Source organism: Antechinus flavipes, chromosome 1 (genome assembly GCF_016432865.1).
Source record: "Antechinus flavipes isolate AdamAnt ecotype Samford, QLD, Australia chromosome 1, AdamAnt_v2, whole genome shotgun sequence".
Lineage (NCBI taxonomy): Eukaryota > Metazoa > Chordata > Mammalia > Dasyuromorphia > Dasyuridae > Antechinus > Antechinus flavipes.
In genome coordinates this window covers 332,351,158-332,374,954 of record NC_067398.1, presented here as the reverse complement: position 1 = coordinate 332,374,954, position 23,797 = coordinate 332,351,158, and the positions used below count along the sequence as shown (strand labels likewise).

At 38.5% G+C, this 23,797-nt stretch overlaps 1 protein-coding gene across 2 annotated transcripts in view; it reads right to left on the bottom strand.

Moving 5' to 3' along the window:
* Positions 1–22,041, bottom strand: part of SRL (sarcalumenin) — a 68,167-nt gene extending 46,126 nt beyond the window's left edge. The window contains exon 1 of one of the 2 annotated variants that reach the window (XM_051967691.1): positions 21,977–22,041. In XM_051967691.1, the coding sequence (XP_051823651.1) occupies positions 21,977–22,037 (61 nt within the window). In that variant the 5' untranslated portion in view covers positions 22,038–22,041. The remainder of the gene's footprint in view (positions 1–21,976) is intronic. The other variant, XM_051967701.1, reaches the window with a different exon arrangement.
* Between the last annotated feature and the right edge of the window lie 1,756 nt (positions 22,042–23,797).

Here is a 23,797-nt window from a genome sequence, read left to right as displayed (position 1 = left end):
CTACCTCCCAGAGATATTATGAGAATCAAATGTTATTATATTTGTAAAGTGTTTTACTCAGTACCTGGCACTAAGAAGGTGCTTGCTATATGCTTATTTCTTTCCTTCCTTAAGAAGCTTGCATCCAAATTGAGAAATTCACCACAAAAAAAAAAAAAAAAAGATCAGAAAAGAAATGGATGGATAATGAAAGAAAGTTGTTCTTGACCCTTCTTCCCAATGGAGGCTCTAGGAAGACCTCGTTGATCAGACAAGGGGCCCATGCTTGGAAAGAGAGAAACATGTTGATCTCCCTATAGAAAGTAAGTTAATTGAGGGCAGGAATTATTTTTATTTTTATTTTTGTAACACAAAAATTCTGCCACTTAGTATAGGGTTTGTTATATAGCAGATACTTAAATGCTTGTTGATGGATTAATGGATTGATATATACAAAGCACTGGAACTAGACTAGCTCATGTTTAAGATCTCTTCCAGGTCTAAATCCTATGCCCCTATAATCCCTCCTATCTCTATTACTTCCACCGGGCTTCTAATCAGAACACAAATTGACAAAGTCAGGGGTGAAAGGCTATGGTTGGTAGGAAGTTCACCCAGAATGTTGGATACAGCATATACTGTGATGTGCCAAAACTCTCACCACTCAAGGGCTGCTGAGCTTATGTGTTCTTCTCTTTGGGCAGCTTGATACTCAGCTGCCAAGAAGAAGGCCATATAAGGCTACCCATTCCTCAGTCCCTGTAGATTCCTGTTCCCTCCCCATCAGAGAGGAAGGTCAGAGCTAAGGGAAGGAGTTGGGGGGGGAAAGGGAGGAAGGGGAGCCTGGCATAAACTTGTATATGATCTATTTTTCCCTTCCCAAATTAGATAGTGTATATAACACATTTTACAAACCTTAAAGCATTACATAAATATTAGCTATTATTATTCTAGTATATCTGAGATGAGGCTCAGATATACAAACTCTATGTTCATTTTTTGCCCTTTCCCTGAGACATCTTGGTCCCATAATTGTTTGGGTTTTTTTGTTTTGTTTTGCAATGACAAGATGTGGCATATTAGAAAGAAGCTGATTGATATGGATGGGGGCATATATTGACTTTGTCCTGAAATTCTCTGCCATGGCAAAAACTTTTCACTATTATGACCATATGGTAGTGAGAAATGAGATCTAGTGATTCCTGTGGTCCTATTCCTATATGTGAATAAAGGCAGAGGATTAGACTAAATGACCCTTAAAGTCTCTTCTAGCTCTGAATCTTAGTAGGATCCTATTCTGTTCCCTAAGGCAAAGAAACCAGCTCAATTTCCTTTGAATTTTGTTGGCTTAGATCTGAGCTGATCATGGTCAGTAGTAGACAAGGGAATAAGGACCACAGGAAGATTTACCCAGGAGGTTTCTTCAATTTAAGGTCTCTACAATTCCAAAAGACTCATGATAGAAAATGTAGTCCACATCCAAAGAAAGAACTAATACAATCTGAATGAAGATAAAGCACTCTATTTCTACTTTCTTTGGTTTTTTTTTTCCTTTTGTTCTATTTTCTTTTTTTCCCAACATAACTAATATGGAAATGCATTTAACTGCACATGTATAACTTCTATCAGATTGCTTGCCATCTTGGGAAGCAGGAAGAGGAGGGAAGGGGGAGATTTAAAACTCAAAAATTTTATTAAAAATGTTAAAAACTATCTTTACATGTAATTAGGAAAAAAATAAAATAGTATTTACATTTTAAAATTTTAAGTCACCAAAAAAATTGGAAAAGTTTTGCTGTCCCTGAATTAGAGTCTGTACTATAGCAAATCAGTCTAGAGACCTAAAATTTCCAGAGACTGAATCAACCAGTGTCAAAACTCTATATTAGTCTGGTCTCAAAGCCTGTAGTATCATCTGAGGATAGTTCAGCTCAATTTGAGTTAAAAAATAGTGAGAGGGAGGATTATAGAACACTGCGGACAAATCTACAACCTCCAGGACCTCCTCTAGAGTAAACTAATATGAAGCCCCTGAAGTGTACCCTAAATTAGTCTGCATCCCTAAGATTAAGCAAGCAAATATTTATTAATTTGCCACAGCAGGCATTGGAGACCAAAAACAACTGTATAAATGATGTGTTTTTCAAGCATCACTGGGCCACTTTCTGCACAAAATTCAGTAGCATCCCAGCCTGAGCCTGACACTCAGGTTCCTTCTCTCTAAACTCACTCACAGGTTGACTCTCTCTCTAGAGGATTGTCCTCATATGTCCCCTTTGCCTTAACCCCAAGGAGGAGCACCTCTCAGATCGTTAAATAAGCGAACAGCTTTTCTCTCATAAAAGCCAGCGTCACTTAGTCCCGGAGTTCTCTTCATTTAATCTCATCCCTTCAGCATACTGAAACCAGATAGGGGTCTCACCACCCAAGGATTGCTAGGGTAATGAGTTCCTTTCTTCCCTTAGAGCAGTTTTCCTCTCTGCTGCCAAAGAGAAGGCCATAGCAGGCCATCTCTCCTGCCCTGCAGAGGATTCCCCCTGGAAAGGAGAAATATTAGAGCCAAAGATAAAGGCTAAGAGATGGGCACGAACACATGCTCTCTTTCTCCCTATCCAGCCTATCCTTCTCTGTTAGGATTGCAGGCAGAGAAGACTTGCCATGGACCCCAAATTCCCACCATAGAAAATATGAATAAAAGATGTGTTCTCCAGGACATCCCGGCCAAAAGTGACAGTGCCTTTGCTCACACTGCTCTCTTCACCCAGAGGGTCCCTCCATCTGGAATGCTCCAGCCCACTAATAATAGCTCACATAGCACTTCACAGTTTTACAAAATCCTTTCTTCACAACAATCCTGGGGGTTAAGCAGTGCAAGAATTAGTTAAAAACTAGAAAAGGGGAAAAAATGATTGAACTCCCCAAGATCATTTGACTAATAATAAGTAGCAGAGCAGAGATTCAAACTTGGATCTCTATTTCAGTGTCCAGTACCCTTTTTCTTGTAGATGGATTCTTTGAATCCTACTAGAACCTAGATGGGCAGTGGTCCCCGCCATGACTACCTTATCTCCCACCTGGGGAGACTTCTCTAATGCCCTAAGGCCCACGAGAGTGAAGTTGGTTGAGGAGGTACAGCTGGGAAGGGTCAACTTCTCAGACCTGGGCTAGGATTAAGAGCCATGGTCCTTGAGCTGAGGGGGCTGGAAAGAGGGTTTCCAGTCATTCAAAGTCTCTGGCTCAAGAATGATCTCTTCAGTCCTCTCCCTTCCTCTGCAAAGCTTTTGCAGTCCTCCTAGCATACTGAAATCTCTCCTTCTTCCTCTGTAGCATTCACTGTCATGAGCCCTCTTTTGGCATTTACCTTGGGATGCCTGCTTCATTTAGTCACCTTTTTATATCTATATCCGTCTTCCTCAAAAGAATTTATTCCGGAACACAAGGTTTTGCAAGGGTGAATGTTGAAAACTATCTTTTCATGTACTTTGAAAAATAAAAAGCTATTACTATTTTTAAAAAATTATTTCTGGAAGACAGGAACCGAGTCTCCTTTGAATCCTCCACAGAAAAGACTTCTTTTGTGTCAAACAATGAGTGCTTAATGATTGATTCTAAAGAAATCAACCAGGGTGAACTGTTGGAGTTAGAGAGGGTAGGAATAGGAAACTAATAGCTAATAGCTAATGATCCACTTTTAATTCAGATTTTCCACTGATTAGGCCTGATTACTCTCACTGCCATCCTCTTTCACTTCTTTAATAAATGAATTATCACTTCTTTAAGAAATGAATTTTTCACTTCTTTAAGATTGAAATGTGAAGAGCTCTCCCCTAGGGACTTCACAATAGGATCAATTAACAAGCTTTTATTAAGTTAGTCATTGTGCTGGTTATTAGGGATACAAAGATAAAAATGAAACAGTCTGTGCCCCGCCCCCCATGAGCTTATCTTCCACTAGGGAAACATGTGTATAAATAAGCATATACAGAATGAATGCATAATAAATATAAAGTAGCTTTTGGAAGGGAAGCACTAGATGCTGAAGGAACCAGTAAGCACTTCACATGGAAGTCTAGAGTTGAGTATTAAAGGAAACAAGACCTTCTAAGAGTCAGAGATGGCGTGTATTTCAGGCTTAAAGAACAACTAGTACCAATTGCAAATAAGATGAAGTATCATGTATAATAAGAATGAAATAAGCATTTATTTGTCCATGCAGAGACCCATCCCCTCTGCAGAAAATCAGAGCATGCGGCCATTCTAATTTGGTGTACACCTTTCCTGAGCATAAGGTTCTGGACTTCAGTCCATCTTCAAGGCCTAAGGTTGCCAAATTTTCTTCTTCCTCTCAGGGCTGCCCCAGTATGTCCCATTCATGATCTTTGGCCTATAGCAGCAGGCAAGAGTGCACATTTTTGGAAGCCTACCCTGAAACCCTACCAGAGTGAGGTATGGGGCAAAAAAGGGAAAAGGAAACAAGGATACCAATCTTAGGCATTCTCAATAGCAGCTATTTTTTTTGGTCAGGCTAAAACTACTTTTAATTAAAGTTTTTTAATTTTCAAAAGATATGGATGGATAATTTTTCAACATTAACTGTTGCAAAACTTTGTGTTCCCATTTCCCCCCCTCTTCTCTTCACCCCCACTCCTAGATGGTAAATAATCCAATATATATTAAACATGGTAAAATATATATATGTTAAATCCGAAATATGCATACATATTTATACAATTATCTTGTTTCAGCAGCAGCTATTGATCTATATGCTAAGTGGCTAAAACCAGGCAGAAAAGGGCAACACTATGTGCAGTGGGAAAGACACAGAAAAGCCAAAGGGGGATGAGTGGTAAGGAACAAGGAGCTGAACACACAGAAACTTTGGGGGAACAAGAAGTGGTATAGAGAAGAGAGAAAAGACTAAGTCTCTCATTTTGGTGGCAAAGAGCATGAAATCGGGAGAAGTGATGATGATCTTAATTCATCTTCTAACTTGAATCTACTCTCAACCTCTGTTCCCTCACATAGTGAGTGTGTACAATACCTACTCTCTTACCTATTGTGAGGATAAGATTAAATCACAGTGAGACAGCATCATGGTATTATGGAAAAATTTTTTGCATCTGGAATGAGAGGAATTTCAAGTCACACCTCTGTCTGACCTTAGGCAAGTCAGTTTCTCAAATCCTCAGTTTCCTTAACTGGAAAATTAGGGGGCTGAGGATGACCTCAAAGGTCCTTTCAGGCTTGAAATTGGTGATCCCAAAAGCTTTTCTTAAAGTACAAAATGTTAAAGAAATGTAAGGTATCATTATTTTCTCAGAAGGCAGGGTCAATGACTATTGACCTCAACTGAACTGAGTCTCTCTAACAACAGCTGCTGCCTTCTCCATCCTTCACCTACTGGTCAAGTTGCCAGTGGAAACACTTACTCCTGGTCTAGTGTTGCCAAGTTGGCTCTTTATCCTGTAGAATGAACCTCCTTTCCTGAGCACCTATACCACAAACCCACCCTCAACATCTCATTCAAATGCCAGGGTTCCTTGAAGATGGTTATGCAAATGAGAATCCCAAGGAGAAACTTGATTTCATGCCCACAACTTTTGTCCAAATTAGGCTGTGGTTCCTCACACAAAGTTTTCAGGTTCCACAAAATAAGTGTTGATTGTAAGCACTGATTTCCCTGTTTCCAATAGCACAATTTTTCCAGAGTACTTAAATTGTTTAATGTCAATTTTGCTTAATATCAACTGCAACAATGTACAAAAGTTAATTTTCCTCAATAATTAATACATTTTCACAGATAAACACTAAACTTCTGTCACACAAAGAAATGGAAGACTGATAGTATGCAATATTACATACCTTGTCAGGTATGTTTTTTATTATTTTTCTTTATCACAACGAAGAGTTCAGTGAGGAAAGGAGAGAAAAAAGAAAGAAAAATGACTCATGTAAAGACAAAAGTATTATTTACTAAGAGAAGCATCTTGTCTTGATTGCTTTAAGACTCACATCTAACATATATTGGCTATGAAACTCTGAAGTGATATTACTTCTCTGTTCTCTAGGCTACTCTCTAAAACTAAGTTGTGAAAAAGGAGACAATCTGCATTGAGAGAGTTTCCTCCCTTGGGAATTCCTTGCACTGGTGAAATCACAAATTCAATCCTTATATGTGTGTGAGTGTAAATATACATACATATACATATACATATATATGTATATGTATATGTATGTATATATAAATTTAAGGCTACATAAGTATTTATTAAATTTTTAAAAATTTAATTGTCTTATTTTTTTGATGCCCTATTAAGTCTGTGTCTCTCCATGGGATATCCCAAATTAGAAGTAAGTCTAAGCTTTTCAGAAGCTCTAATAATGACTTCTAGGAAAAGGTCCTCTTTTTAAGCCAGGTACTGACCAGCATCAATATCATTTATATTCAGCCTCCATCCTCTGTCATACAGGAATCCCTTGTTTTCTGGGCCCACCAGTCCCTTTTGTGTTCTAAGGAGATGATCTTATCTTACCATGGTAAAGAGTCTAGCATTTAGTAGATACTAAATAAATCCTTAGTAGTTGACTGATTCTCCCTATTTATTCATTCCTACTCATTCAATTAATAGTCCTTTTTAGTCCTTGCATTCTATAATAGCTCATATTTATATAAAGGGGCTTAGGAAATTTATAAAACTTTACCACTTTACTTGCAATAACCCTTCAATGTTCATTTTAAAATTAAGGAAACTGAGACTTAGAAAAGTTAAGCTACACTTATCCAGTGTCACACTGCTAACAAATGTCAACAACAAAACTTGAGTCCAGGTCTTTTGATTTCAAGTCCAGTGTTCTTTCCATCAGACTGCCTCTTATGCATCTTCCATGTATCCATACTCATATCCATACATAAAGGCACTGCAGAAGGATACAAAGAAAATATAAAAACCTGCTCTTGAGGAACTTATAATCTAGTATTGCTTGTGTTGAGGAGAGAAAACATACATGAAAAGATAACTATAAAAGGATAAAGTAAGCAAGGTAGTGTAGGAGATAGGTCACTTAATTTGATATCAGAAAGACCTGGGTTGGAATCCTTCCTCAGATACTTACTACCTGGACAAGTCAGTTTTCTCATCAGTAAAATGAGAGTAATAATGTCATCTAATTTCCCAGTGTTATTTTGCAGATAATATATGACATAATGTATATTAAGTACTTTGTAATCCTTAAAGAAAGATACTGTTTTCTCTTGGTTTTCCTCCTACCTATCTGACCATTCCTTCTCAGTCTGCTTTACTGGATCTTTATCCAAGTTATTATACCAAAGAGCTGTCTTGTATTCTTTTCGCTTCTCACTTTATACCATTCCTTGGTGATCTCAACAGCCTCATGCATTTAATTATTTTCACAATGCTGAAAATTCTTATACCTGTTTATTCAGAAATAACTTCTCTCCTGACCTAGGGTCTCAAATTTCCAACAGCTTAATAGATTTTTTAAACTCAAGAAGTCCAAAACTGAACTCATTATCTTTCCCCCACAAATCCTCACCTTTTTCTAGTCTCCTTCCTAGTTACCCAGGATCACAACATAAGTGTCATCACCATTTTATCGTTCTCTCCCCCCACAATCTAATCTGTTGTCAAATCCTATGAATTCTATTTTCAAAATACCTCTACTCTAAAACTGTTTACATCCTGATACAGGCCCTCATCATTTCTTGCCTGATCAATTGAAATTATGTGCTGGTTGGTTGTCCTGCCTTGTCTCTCACCATTCCAGTCCATCCTCTCTTCAGCTATTAAAGTCATCTTCCTAAACTGCTTATCTGGCCATGTCTTTCCTTTGTTTGATAAACTCTGGCTCCCTATTGTCTTCAAGATCAAACATAAAATCCTCTGACTTTTAAAGTCCTTTATAACCTAGTCCCTTCCTATCTTCCCAGTCTCCTGAACTACACACACCCACCCACACAGAATCTGTAATCCAAAGACCCTGCCCCTCTTGCTGTTTCTTGAACAAGATGCTCTATCTCCCAAATATGGGCATTTTCACTGATTGTCCCTCATTTCTGAAATTTTCTTCATCTCTACCTCTTAACTTCCTTCAAGTCTCAGTTAAAATCCCACTTTCTGCAAGAAACCTATTCTGGTTCTTCTGAATGCTAATGCCTCTCCTCTGAAACCATCTCCAGTTTATGCTGTATGTTGTTTGTTTGTACACAATTGTTTGCATATTGTTCTGCCTGCATTTGATTGTGAGCTCGTTGAGGGAAGGGATTATTTTTGTCTTTCTTTATATCTTCCCAGGTCTTGGCAAAGTACCTGGAACATAGAGACTGAATAAATTCTTCTTGATTTGGTTTATTATATATTATATTATAACTAACTATACTAGGTTGTGTACAGTAAATAGAATGAATGACATGAACAGTACTATGAAATCTCAGAGAAGAAAGGGAAAAGTAACCTACATTAGATTGCTTGCTCTCTTGGGGAGGGGAGGAAGAAAAATTTGAAAAATAAGGTTTTGCAAAGGTGAATGTTGAAAACTATTTTTGTCTGTATTTGAAAAATAAAATTAAAATAATATAATAAAATAAAAATTAAAAGAGAAACAGTCATTGTTGGTTGGAAATAGCATAAGCAAAGTTTGGGAGGCAGAAATGACAATACAAGGAATGGTTAGGAGACCATTTTGGCTGGAGTGCAATTTACCTTGGAAAAGTGAATAGGAGCCAGATTATGGAGAGCCTTAAAAGCCAGATTCACAAATTTTTCATTTTAGCCTGAACTCCCCAATCTTTTTTATTTTTTGAGAAAAAAAAATATGCTGATAGTAGAATTCCTGAGCAAAGCGTGAAAGGGAAATTACTCTTACTTCTACCTACTGTTACTTCATTTCTACCCCACCTAAAAGGCTGGCAAAAATAGTGGGGGAAAGGGGAAAACTCTTTAAGGTGAGATGATGCAAGGTGAGATGATGTATGTCCATCTTAGAGATGAGGAAACTGAGGCTAAAGAGATTTAAGCCTAACTTTTCCAGCTAATAAGTTTTAAGACCAGAACTTAAATCCAGTTCTTTGGACTTCTAATCCAATGTTCTTCCTATCAAACTGCTTTCTCGACATCTTCCAGGTGCTAATGCTGTTCAAGAACCTGGATAGAAGTATATTAGTAAGCCATATTTTGATGGCTGGAGAACCCTCCTCCAGGCAACAAAGACATTAAGTTTGCAATGACATTTTCTAGATGTAGAGATAATGCCTCCTAGCCATCATTAATAGGACACATTATAAATGTGACCACTTTTCCTTTCTGAGTATCAGCTTCCTTATATATAGAATATAGAATAATATTATTTTCATTAATAGAAATAGAACTGGACTTAGAATCTGAATGATCTGGATTCAATTTCCAGATTTGGTTCTAGCTATGTGATCTTGTACAAATCATTTTACTTGGGCTTCAGTTTCCTCATCTGTAAAAGGGGGTAATAATAGTTACATTATATGCATCAGAGGAGTATTACGGGGAAGGCTTTTTGCAAGTCTTAATTTACTATGTAAGTTAATATTATTATTATTATTTCATGACCTTGATATTTTCCCCAGCAGCATGGATGTCTGTCTTGAGTTATCTATACCCTACACAATCTGCACCAGAGGAGCAAAAGCTATGGATATCTGAATACTGATGTATTCAGAAATTAAATCCCCCCAAAAAAGAAATTAAATCCATAACTTTAACCTTTTGAACATCATTTCCTAACTCATAAAGCTAGCCAGACTTTTGTTACTAACATGACCTCTGAGATCCACCAACATTCAGATTCAAATCTGTTACTTATCAATCAACAAGCATTTATTAAGCATTAATTATATGCCAGATACTATGGTAGTTCTGGGGATACAGAGAAAGACAAAAAGTCATCTTCTGCTCTTAAGGAACTCACATGCTAATGAAGAAGACGTTAGGTAAACAACTATTCGTGTACACAAATATATATATATATATAGTATAAATGGAAAACAAGGAACTGGGGGAAGGGAGGAAAGGACGAGGAAAGGTCTTCTGCAGAAGGTAGAATTTGGGCTAAGACTTAGAGGCAGACAAGGAAACTTAAGAATTAGTAATGAGAAAGAAGAGTATTATAGACAAGGGAGACATTCAGGGCAAATACACAGAGACAGGAAATGGAACTCTAAGGAGACCAGTGTAGCTAAACAGTAAAGGACTATGGAGGGTAGGCAGGAAAGGAGAAGAGAAAATAGCATATGTTAAGAGTAGTGATGATTCTTAAAAATTAATTTGAAAGTTATTGGAAAATCAACTATGTAAATGTATAATTTGTATAGGTGGGCTAATACACTGCCTATTGATTCAACTCTGGTACAAACTCTCAGGAAAGTTCTATGAGAAACAATTGAGCTAGCTTACTTACTAAGCAACATCTTGGAGAAATGCCCAAAACAGAAAGTCTGGCAGTAACTGGATTAGGGGTGGAATTGCCCTCCCTACTCCTAGGATGGGAAGGGGGCTTCCAAACCTCAGGATTCTCCCTGCCCCCCTTACAGGGCCTTCTTGTCGGGCTGAATTCCCAGCAACAACATATTTCCTGCAGACTCAACTCCAGGCCTGGCTTTCCCTGCACCTGTTGTAGCTTGCAGGGTAGAAGCTTTAGACTTCTGGAGATGGATATAAATGTCAGAGAGGGTGAGGTCCCTTAGAAAAAAGTCCCTATAGGGAAAGGGATCAGGGAAATTGCCACTTAGCCTGTAATTTTAGACTTTTCCCAATTAGGTCCCAATCTACCTATGGTCTTATTATATTTCTTTTTTTTTCTTTTTGTAAAAATTTTTAAATAAATTTTATTTTTTTCAAATAGTCTTCAACATTCACCTTTGCAAAATTTTGTGTTCCAAATTTTTCTCCCTTCCTTCCCCCTTCTCCACTCCCCAAGACAGCAAGCAATCCAATATAGATTAAACATTTCTCTAACAATTGAAGATTTGCAAAGTAGGCACAACAACTTTCTGGAATAAAAAATGCAAATATTATCATATTTATCTTACAGATCAGGAAACTGAGGCTTAAGTAAGTGGCCGACCTGCTACTGCCTTTCACAAACCCGTTCTCCAACAAAATGGCTATCTTTACTTATCCAAAGATTCTACACCTTGAACTTTCTCACATCCCTTGTCTTACTTCTTAACATCCTATCTCATAGGGAATTCACTCCCTTATTTCATAATCTTTTAAAATCTACTCATTTTCAAGGCCTAATTCAAACACCATCTCCTGTATGAAGGCTTCCAAAATCAGTGCAAATGATAGTAATATTGACTTCCTCTGAATGAAAGTATCTATACCACCTAATGTCTATACATTAGGTTCCAATCTCAGCTCTTATACGAGTTATACTCAATTTCCTCATGAGTAAAAGAGAAATAAAAAGAAGTGTTTTATATTATAAAACATAAATTTGGATTTTTACTATAATCACACATTTGGTTTTCAACATGCAAATCAGTTCTATACATATTTATTAAGCACTTATATATCTATTCATATGCTGCCTTTATGTGTATATAACCTTTTCATGTGTATATGATACCTACCAATATATTAATAAACTCCTTGAAGGCATGTCTTATATCATTTCTGTATCCCCACAGTGTTTGTGGACATAGTAGATTCACAATAAATGAAAACATATAAGAGATCTATGATCTCTTCAGTGTGAGAAACTTGTGCTTCACCAAAAAAAATAGCTAGCAATCCATGTATACCTTGGTAGATAAGCCTTAAGGAATTGCCTGAGTTATGTAGAAGTTAGGTGACTTTTCTCAGCCATATGACTAGTAAATGTCAGACCTTAAGTTTCCTGACTCCAAGCTCAGCACTCTATTCAACCTAGCCACATCACTTATATACCCAATAAATATTGGAATGATTTATAGAGAGGATAATTGGACTCTAAGTATCAGGACAGAAGATCCCCTAAGCTTGGTCTGTGTCAAGAAAACAATTTGTTCACCAAATTCTTCCTCCTCCCTGCTTTGGGGACTCAGCTTCTCCAAAAGGTCTATTCTGACCAACCCCACCCCCACAAGTACTCTGTCCCATCTCTGAATTCCTAGCACATTTGTAATCTATTCCACATATCCAGAGCCGTAAATAGCCATTTCGGTACCCCCAGGGTAAGAAACACCAAATGACAACTGGATCCAGCTGCAATAAATGTATCTTAGAATTAAACATGGGGGACATGCACTGACATAAATCTGGGGAGGGGAGACACCCTAATCCTAGCCCATGAGGGAGACCCTGGATTATTGTGAGATCATTGTTGAGAAAGCCATTCAAGAAAGGTCAGGGCAGGACCTAACCAGGGAAAAACTCATTTAGACTAATAAAGTTTGGAGAAAATGAATTACCCGAATTTCCAGTTTAATTATTCTTGTTAACTAGTTGCTACACTTCTGAAAGAGTGAAAATACTGTCATAACGTAAATGTAACAAATTTTGAAATTGCATAAACTTTTAAAATGTAATTTAAAATTTCTGCACCCTCTAAATTTTTTCATGCCTTGGGGAAAACCCTAGTTTCCCAGTCTCATTATAGTTCTATATACATCTTCACATTTAATTAGGCAGGCATGAGGAGAGGAGGTGTGGAGGGAAGCACAGGATAAGGTAGCAGCAGAAATAGATTCTAATCTTAGCCCTATCCCTAACTATGTGACCTTGGTCAAACCATTTAACCTTTGGGGACCTTAATTTCCTCTCATATTTTGGGCTACAGTTCTATCCATTACATGAATGGCTTAAAGTGGATAATCTCTAAGGTTCTAACATTCCAGTACAATTTTAACATTCCATGGCTTGTTGACTCTACATGTGACTGTTTCTTTCTCCAATTATGTTCATTAATATCTGATCTAACTATACAAGAGCCATATGTCTCTTATATTCTTGGCATTGTACTTGGTGGGACACATAGTAGGCATGCAACAAGAGCCTAATTAATAATAGTACACATTTTTGTGGTATTTTTCACAACATTATTCTCACTCAACAATCTTGTGAGACTGGAAGCCCAAATATGATGATCCCCTTTGAGGCTGTGTCTTAAATGACATACCCAAGATTACACAGCAAATTAAATAATGCTGCTGGGGCTTGAACCCAAGTGATCCTGGTAGTCCAAGTTTACTGTTCTTTCCATTATACTACCTTGTCTCACATTTCATATTTGCTGAACAAAGACAAGGCAGATAGGGTGAACTTTGAGATGGGGTCAGCAGGGCCTGGGTCCCATTCTCTGAGGTGGAGGTTGGTAAGGATCTTTTGCAGCAGGTTATATGAGAAGAGGTCTCCCTCAATCTTTTAATACCCTTGGAATGAGATGGTGAGGAGGCTGCCTTGGCCAGCGTCCCACCCGAAATCTCTCTATGCCCGTGTTTGGAGCTCATTAGAGCAACACCGATTATACTTCCCCCATGGTCTCACTGACGTTATCTCAGGGAAGATAGGCAACTGGCAGTGTCCCAGTCCAGGGGCAGTGCCAGGCAGAAGATGCTCTCCCAGTGCCCACAACCTCATATTTTCCTCATAGAGACAGCCTGGCACACCCAACCACAGGAGAAAAAGAAAGAAACCTATGGCCTAGAAAGGGTTACAAAGAAGTCAGGTCACTGAGGACACGTTATTCTTCAATTCCACTTCCCGGGAACTGTCTCTTTCTCTGTGTCACCCACTCCATGAGAGATTAGGGAGGGAGGGGAGGGAATTACTGTACATGTCTCCAACTAGAAGGTGTGAATGGCCCATCCCTCTGCCTGACACCCCCAGAATAGCTTAGTCAAGGGAACTTGTGAAGGTACAGTTTAATTTGAAGACCCCAAGCTAGGATCTCGCATTCCAACTAGAAATGAGGTAACAGAACCTAAATAAATTCAGGAATGATTTTACCCTGAGTGTTAGGAAGCTGAATGAAGTGGGGGGGGGGGCGGGGAGATGATACTCAATTATTAGCACCTGAACAAACCTGCCTACAAAAGAGGAAGAGAATTTAGTCTTCAACTCCACTAGGCAGCAGGGACTCTCTTGGGAACAGGATCACTGCTAGCCCAGACCTGGACTTTGTCCCCATCTAACCCCCTCATGGCTTACTGCACTCTGCCCTCGACCCTCTCCAAGGCTGGGAAGCAATAGAGATCTGGATCCCTAAGCTGGGGAGGTGTTAGGGCCTTCAGGGTTCTCACCTTTCATCAGGCTGAGCCCCTAGGAGACAGGGAAGCTCTGCAGCTGGCCCCACAGCTGACCTCTCTGTAGGTCAAAACCAAGCCCTCCTTTCAACAGCCCAAGGGCTTTTTCTATTATTCCTTCCTAAACCTAGGATGCTAGAGCTAAGAGGGGCCTGTGATGTGGATAAGAAGCCCAAGGTTTTACCCTAGGTATAAACCTAACATAACTGGCTCCCCATCCTTCAAATCCCTCAACTCAAATTGAAATGAGGTCATTAAAGAATACGTGTTCTATGGGATGTATGTTGATTTAGAAAGCCACATATTAATGTTATCCATGTGGAATTGTATTTTTATTTATTTTATTAAGTATTTCCAAATATATTTTAATCCGGTTCCTGCATATGCTGGCCAGCAGTATGTTTAACACCTCTTGCTCCAAAACACCTCTCTTCAAGACTTGTGATGGAAAGTACCAAAGAGAAAACTATGAAATCTGAATGTTTCAAACATAGTATTTTCACCTTTTTTGATGTTTTTGTTTGCTTGAGGGTTTTTTCTTTTTCATTTTTCCTCCTTTCATCTGATTTTTTTTTTTTGCTCAGCATAGCATATATGAAAATATGCTAGAAGAATTGCACTCGTTTTACCTATATCAGATTGCTTGCTATCTTGGGGAGGGGAAAGGAGGAAGGAGAAGGAGAAAACTTTGGAACACAAGTTTTACAAAGGTGAATGTTGAAAACTTTTTTTGGATGTATTTGGAAAAATAAAATGCAATTAAAAAATAAAAATAAAAAATTCTATTTAAAAAAAGACCCACTGCCTAGAATTTCATTTTCAAGTTTTATTCCTTTCATTTAAAATGTTTTCCTCTGGAAAGACAAATTTTTCAGGAAGGTAACATTTTAAACAATTAAAGGGTCCCTGTACTTCAGTTTGAATAAATTTCTAATCCTCTTCTACTAGCAAAATTTTGTAGAAAATTAGAGCAAGAAGATATACCATAAGGATTTTAGATTACCATACTTAGCAGAAGGGGAAGTGTGCCACAAAATGGAAAATGACATAAAATGGGGGGCTCTACACCATAATTTCTACTTCAGTTCATTAAGAACTTGATATAGTGAAAAGAACACTGGACAAAGTCAGAAAATCTAGTTTTCAACTCCAGCTCTGTCACTAATTAGTTGTGTGTCCTTAAAGAAGTTATTTCCCATCTCTGGACCTCAGTTTTCTCCTATATAAAATGAGGAATTTGGAAAAACTTGATAGTTATGTTTTAGCAGAAATTCTTTTTTTTAGTAGTTTTTTTTATTTTTCCCAAATACATGCAAAGATAATTTTCAACATTCACCTTTACAAAATCTTGTGTTCCAAATTTTTCTCCCTCCTTCTTTCTCCCACAGATAGCAAGCAATTCAATGTAGTTGAACATGTGCAGTTCTTCTAAATGTGCAGTTCTTCTAAACATATTTCCTTATTCATCATGCTGCACAAGAAAAATCAGATCAAAAAGGGAAAAAAACACAAGAAAGAAAAAAAAAAACAGGAAACAAGAAACAACAACAAAAGATGAAAATGGTATGCTTTGATCTACATTCAGTCTCCATAGTTCTCTCTCTAGATGTGAAAGACACTTTCCATCACATATCTATTGGAATTGCCTTGAATCATCTCACTATTGAAAAGAGCCAAGTCCATCACAATTGATCATCACATAATCTTGTTGTTGCTGTATACAATGTTCTCTTGGTTCTGCTCACCTTAATATTCATCAATTCATGTAAGTTTTTCCAGGCTTTTCTGAAATCAGCCTGCTTGTCATTTTTTAATTGAACAATGATATTTCATTACATTCATATACTATCACTCATTCAACCATTCCTCAACTGAGAGACATAACATCCAATTTTCAGTTCTTTGCCACCACAAAAAGGGCTTTTAGCAGAAATGCTTAACCTGTGTCCATAAACTGGCTTTTAAAAATATTTAGATAACTGTATTTTAATATAATTGGTTTCCTTTGTAATCTGTGTTTTATTTTATACATCAAAAAACAGCAGCAAATAACAACAATTTTAATATAATTGGTTTCCTTTGTAATCTATGTATTTTATTTTATACATCAAAAAACAGCAGCAACACTATTATTCTGAGAAGGGATCCATAAACTTCAGATTACTGAAGGGTCTATGATACAAAAGAAGGTTAAAAATGCCTGTTATAGAAGTAGTGTGATGTATTAGAAACAGTGTTAGATTTAAAGATGTTCCAGTTTGGACAATTACCAGCTAACTATGTGTTTATGTTTAAGACATTTAACTTCTAAGACATTAATTTCCTCATCTGTAAAATGGGGATAATATTTGTAATATTTTCCTCATCTGTAAAGTGAGGATAATAATATTTGAAATACTTTCCTCATTGGATTGTTGTAAAGGTGCTTTAAAGCACTACTTAAATATAAATTATAATTGATTTAAGGTGCCTTTCAACTTTAACATACATGTTGATTCACTTGATTTCATTCAGTCTCTGTTGGATTTCTAGAGTAGCAGGTTAATTATCTGACCACTAGCCTTCCCCTATCCTGATCCAAAGATACTTCTAGGTATCCAGAGTAGGTAAGGAGAGGTATACCCCTCTCCTTAAAGCAGAGAGTAAACCTTTTTAAGAGTCATAATCTCCTGTGGAAGTTTGGTGAAGACTGGACTTTTTCAGAGAAAATTTTGTTTTAATTCTTAATTGAAGTATTTTCAGCTTTTTTGCTATTGTTTGCTTGCTTTTTTCCTCTTCTTTTTGATCTGATTTTTCTTGTGCAGCAAGATAAATGTGGAAATATGTTTAGAAGAATTGCACATGGTTTAACCTACACTGAATTACTTGCTGTCAAGGGAAGAGGGGTAAAGGGAAGAAAGGGAGAAAAAATATGGAATACAAGACTTTATAAAGGTGAATGCTGAAAATTATCTTTGTATGTATTTTGAAACTAAAAAGCTATTATTAATTTTTTGAAAAATTCTTAATTAAAAGAAATACTAACTTTAAATCAGAAGTTAGTGAAAACAAAGGTATATTTTTTCCATTCAAGTTCATAGACCCTAGAAATCTATTCATGTTGGGAGTTCATTGATTTCCAGGTGAAGAAACCCTGGCTTAGAGAAAAAATATCCAGAAAGAAGCTCAGTTCATCAAATTAAATTCTGTAATGTGATGATCCCAAATTGAAAGGATAGCAATATCTCAGAATTCCTATACAACATAACAAGTGTCATGTAACTGCAACTAGAAAAGATAAAGGTGATGGAAAGATATGCAAGTCCTCTTAACACAGTCAAATCTAAACCACAATATAACAAATTTCAATTCCCTTGGATTAATGTATAATTTTTATACCTAGTTTCTTCACAGCTGAAAAGTTTGGGATTGCAGATAGAAATAACCTCCCTAATCAATATGTTATTCTCCATTCTAGATACTTAGGTCAAAACTCCAAACTTCCCAGCGCACCTCTGTTTTCTTCCATTAAATCCCATGTATCTTCTTGTCCCAAATCTGAGCCTAAATAGACCTATGATCTGCCCAAACACATCTTTTCTTATTCTCAAAGCATAAACAGAAAAGCTTGCCTTCTCTAATAAGCCTGCCCAAGTTAAGTATCTTGATCATGAACACCCAATTAATCCTCCCAACCCAAAAAGTTCATTAATGTTTGAGTTTGCCATATAACCATGGCAACATACTTATAGGTTTATATATAAATTTATTACATGTACTGCCCCAAGTCTAACTTTCCCAGGTTTGATCTTGTCATCTTACTTGAATCCTTTATGACTTAATAGAACTTCCTTCTCTTCTGAATAGACCATATGAAAGAACATCCATTGATAAAAGTGGTTTTCAAATTAAACTGAGACACATGTATGCATACAGCTAACCCTTTCCCTACTTTAAAAACAAAATATTGTTTTTCATGTTAGTAATTAGTTATAGAAAGCATCTTGGTGTAGTAGGGAAAACCCCTAGATCAGGAATAATCAAATGATCTAGGTAATAATCTGGATTCTACTGCTCACTAGTTGTATGACTTTGAGCAAGTCAATTACAATTTCCTATAAAATGAGAGAATCCAACTAGATGAACTTTAAGATTCTGAACATCTTGAATATTGTTCTAAAAACCCTTCTAGTTCTAAAATTCTATAAGGCTTTTCTAGCCTTCCAGATCTAAATACTATGTACTCCTTTTAAATTCTGACATTCTGAGGTCTATGGCCCCTTTCAGCTCTACCATTTTATATTCTAAGGCTCCTATTGGGTGTGTAGTCTAAGTTCTAAAAATCCTTCTACTTCTGATAGTCTTTGTTCTATGACTCCATTATGATCAATTAATATCTGATGACCAAGTTAGTTTACACACCACTAGATATTTAAAAAGGAGGAAAGAAAATGCAACTTAAGTGAGCTTTGGTTTGCTTCAGGATCAAGCTGGCCCAATCATGCATGGTATTCTCTGATTTTTGGTGGTGGGGCAGGAGGGGAGGAGGAAAGAAGTAAAGGGACTCTCTAATTGGAATATGATCCATAACATATACTAGATTGATCAGTCCTTTTATCACTGGTTTTAAAGGAAATGAAAAAAGGCCCTTTCAATACGGATTGGGGATGAGACTTGAGCAGGATCTCATCCTTTCATATTATATATGTAGCAAGTAGTGGGACTGTATCACTAAGAAGGTCACTATGAATGACAGATAGCTACTTTCTTGGAATCATCAGAAATCTTAGAGTTCATTGACTGTAACCACAAGCTCTCAAGGAGGGTGGTTACCTTTGGAGTACTGAGGGACCAACACTGCCAGAGCAGATCAAATAAGAGTTCTTGACACTATGGTGACAGAATAGGATAACTTCTGCCCCCACAGGAAGCCCATGAAGAGACAGATAACTGAAAGCATCATTCTTTGCCATGATCCCCGAATGCTGCACAATAGATGTGTGCCCTCTTCCCCATCCCCATAGTCTGGATAATTACTACAGAATTTCTGTATGGATTTGTAGAATGCCTTCTCAGGCCTTATCTAAGAAGTAGAAATCAAAGTGGAAGGCTGTCACAGTGTGATCATTTCTTTCCTCTCTTTAAAGACTGTTTCTAGGGCTTGGTGTGTCTCCCCACTTACAAATTGAGATTTGAGCTAATTTACTGATGAAGAGTTTTTCACCTCTTGGATTTTGATTCTAAGGTATTTTGGAGGGACATCAAATACTCCACTAAGCCATATCATTGAAATAAAAATGAGCAAAGGATCATCCTTGAGGAAATAGGAAGTGGGCAACAATATTTAAAATTTATAGGAGCAAAGTGGCATGTTGATGTAGATCTGGCCCAGATTAACTGGATTGCTTTTTCTAAGGGCATTCTGAGTAGAAAAGCCAGATATCTACCAGATGATATCAACTAGGGAACAGAGGTTATATTAAGCCTTCAAAGAGGGGCTTATGAAAGGAGAGATCCCACCCCATCCAAAGAGCTTTGCCCAGAGTGATTAAGAGCATATATGTTGAGATCAAAGAGATTTTCTTGGAAACCTCACTCCATGAGGAAGCAACAGGGCTTAAAAAGGGTAATCTGCTTCCCTCTCATTCTTCTTGATTCTATCACCATAAGTCCACCTACTGGGGACAATAAAATTAGAATACTTTAAGGCAGATGAACAAAAGTGGATTGGGATTGGGATAAGAATATATAATTTGTCATAAGAATAAGGTGAAATTTATCATGGAAATATATAATTCCAGCCAAAGATGCAAGAGAACTACCATTCAGAGGATAGAATTTAAGAGAGAGAGCTGCCATCTGAATGGTGGAATCCACTAAGAAGGGCATCAATCCAGGGATATAATCAGCTGCAGTTTGGGGAGGGAGCAAAATCATTCTGGGGGGCAGTCTCTCCCATTTGGAGGTAGAGGAAGAGTCACTATTCTAGAAGTGAAATTTGTCATTGAAGAGGAAAATGAAACACAAGTCAAGCTCTAAGAAGGCAGACTTCATAATTCCTGCCCAATTGGGAGCTATCCTTCCTTGGAACTAAGACAAGATGCTTCCACGTCTCTATCAGAAGGAGATTTCTGAAACCAGGTATGAACCAGGCAGAAGAGTCTCCAGTAAAAAGAGAAAGATCATCTTCCTTTTATCCTCTTTCTACGAAGGATAGGAAAAAATAAGAGCCTATGGAAAGAATCCTTCCTGCCTACCCAGTGAAATCAGTGAGATACCAGTGCCCATAGGGTTCAAGCCCCTTTGTTAGAAGGAAGGATAAAGGATATCCTTAAAAGGCTAAAACTCCCCGGCCCCCTGGCCCCTGTGACAGTGCAGGGGAGGCAGCAGCTGTGGCCCAGCAGGGTGGGGGGAAGAGGCCAAAGCAGGGGAGAGCCAGGGAGAGTAGGGGTGGTGGCGGCAGCTTGGGGCTCAGGATCCAATTACCAGGCTGTTTCCATACTTAGCCACCTGACAGCCGCCTGGAATACGCAGCAGCTTCTGCCGTTGCAGCCCCAGGGAGACCAAATTAACTCAAGGGCAGACAAGGGCAGGGCGCAGCAGCACATGCTGAGGTCTGCAGGCCCCTTCCCCACCCCTCTAGGCCTGGGGAGGGGTGCTCCTCCATCAGGTCTGCCCTGGTTACATTCCACTTCTAACTGTAACTGCCTAACAGTAAGAAACAGAGTCGGGGTGACACAAGAAGCTCAGAGCTTAGGTCCTTGAATGTCCCCGCTGTACAGCATAGCAAGCTTGGGCCTAGACTGGAACTGCCCAGTTCTGAAAAGCCAAAATGGTAATGGGGATCCTGAGCCAGGCCCCGAAGCAGCTCATTGCACTCCTGGGAGCATGGCTTAGAGGAGCCTAACCCCAACCATTCCTGCATCAGGGCCCAAATCAAGGGAGGGGGAGCAAACTGATCCAGTGTCCTCTCCACAGCCTATAAATAACTTCCATGCTGTAACCCAAGCTACCTTCCCAACCACACAAAATGCTGAGATGTCAAAAGAAAAGTGACAGCTCTGGACCCCTTTTCAGTCCCACTCCTGACCCCAGGCCAGACCTTGTTCCAAACTCAGTTTTGATTCTCTCACAATCGCTGTCTCTTTTCCTATCTATGATTCTGTCCCTAGTTGATCTCAGTCCTATAAAAAAAGCAGAAAAGCATCTGGAGTTTCCTGCCACCGTCTCTTAAGATCACTGAGTGTGTGTTTGAAATAGGTGACCTCTAAAACCCCTTCCAATTCTAAGATTTGAGGGATTTCCTTTAGAGGTCCTCTAGAGTTCATCACTACCCCGGCTGCACTTCCATTCCCAATCCCATCCTGTATGTATGCCCCCTCCAAGGTCTGGCCTGAGATCAGGCAGATGGCTCCTTTTAGAACTTCCTCCCCACCCCCATCACCAGTCTCCCCAGCTACCCTTATTCCCCAAACTGCTTCCCACAATTCTCCCAGTACTAAATCCTTCCTCTGCCACCTCAGACACAGGGGTAAAAGGGTGATGGCTAGGTGAAACCAGCTAGCTAGGAAAATTTGACATGAAGAAACCAGAAACGGCTTTCAGAGTGAAAGTTGGGAGATGGGGGTAAGAGGGGGTGGATCAGGGACAAGCAAATTTATCTTTCCAACTTTTCCCATTTGCTAGGGTGCCCAAAGCCCACTCTATCCAGCCACCTAATGCCTCCCACCCAAAGGGTCATACCTGCTTTCCCTGAGAGCAGGAGAGAAGCCATGCAGCAGCAGAGCAGAGCCAGCGTCCTCATGGTGACTGCCAAGAGCTCCCAGTTGCTCTGTGCCTCTATTTATATGGTGTCAGGCAATGGGGAGGGGGGGAAGAAAGGGGAGGGAGAAGGGTCACACAGTCACTAGGACAACCAAGCCAATGTGTCGGGGAAATCTGCCTGGCCACAGAAAAGCCCTCAAAGTTCCCTCATTTCTTTGTTGGGGGGTGGGGAGATGACACTTGGATCCAGGATATGAGACCCCTAGATTTGTCTTCCCCTCCAAGGGATAGCCTGAGCCTATATGAAAGTGACTTGCCTTCCACCACCATGAGGAATGAGTTGGGAGAGAGAGAAGGGTAAGCCCAGACTTAGAATTGCCCAGGCTTTGCTTCTACCTTGGGAAAAGTGAAAATATTAAACAACTAATACAAATTGGTCTCTTTATGGTGTAAAGAAAAAGAGTTCTGATCTTTATTCAGACATTAACTAGATGTGAGCACTGGAAAAGTGAACTCCATTTTCTGTAGCTCAGTTTCCATTTCTGTAACAAGGAATGCTGAATTAGATTATCATTTTAGCTTTGGAGCTGGAATCTTCCAGAAGAGCAAAACTAAGACTTATAAAATGTTTTATGCAGATTCATGTTGTTTCCCTGTGAGAATGTCAGCTCCTTAAGATTAGAGATTCCTTCTTTTTCATCTTTACATCCCATTCAGCAGTACTAGTACATAGCAGGCACTTAATGCTGATGGATTGCCTAACTGACCTCAGGAATTTACAATCTACTACTAACTTACTACCTTGAAGAGTGACTTGATTTCTATGAATTTTAGCATCCTCCTCTCCCAAAAGCAGATAATAATCCCTGCCATGCCTGTCACATAGGGTTGACATGAGAATCAAAAGAATGATAATTTTGCAAATGCTCCATAAAATGTAAAGTATTATCAAATTTAATTTTATTAAGTTTATTATTTTAGGTCGCACAGACAATACCCAAAAGTAATGGTACTCAGAAGTAAATGTCCTGAAATGTCCTGTTACAGACGAGGAAATGAAGAACTAGGTGGTTTGTTCAAGGTCACATGGGTAGAAATGGCACAGTACAAATATGAATCCAGTTCCTCTGACTCAAGATCCAGGAGTGTTTCTAATGCACCAAGCTATTGCTTCCAGATCTAAAACATTCTGAGGTTTCAGAGTAGCCTGAGGAGGTCAAGGACAAGAGCCTTAAAATGAAATTTATATAAAACCTTAAAACAAAGAAATGAGAAAAAGATGGATGTAGGAAAAGCAAGGTGAGGATATAGAGAAACCACTAGACTCTCAACATTTGTGCTATTATCCCAGTTCTTCCACTAACTGGTATGACTTCAGATAAATTATTTACTCTGTCTGGGCCTCAGTTTGAAGGAAGTTATTTTAGGACAATTTTTTTTGTATATTTTAGGACAAATTAAAGGAAGTCCCATTTTGTTTTAACACATTATGGATGCACTACCTGTCATTCCTAAGAGGTAGTTTGGCCTAGAAATAGAAAGACATTCAAAAAAAACTCAGAAATGGCAGACCAGAATGATTAATTAAGAAAAATTAGGGATGCTTGCTGTTGGGATTAGCGAGAGAGAACAAGCTTCTTGTTTGTCCCTTGATGTTCCTTTTGAGGAGAGCATGCTAGATGGGAGGCACTATGGGGTTAACCAAACTGGGAATTCTTGATCTTACTTTGCTTGATCTAAAGCCTTTGGAAAGTGGCAAAAAGAAGGAATGGGTCCAGTACCAAAGAGCCAATAATGAGA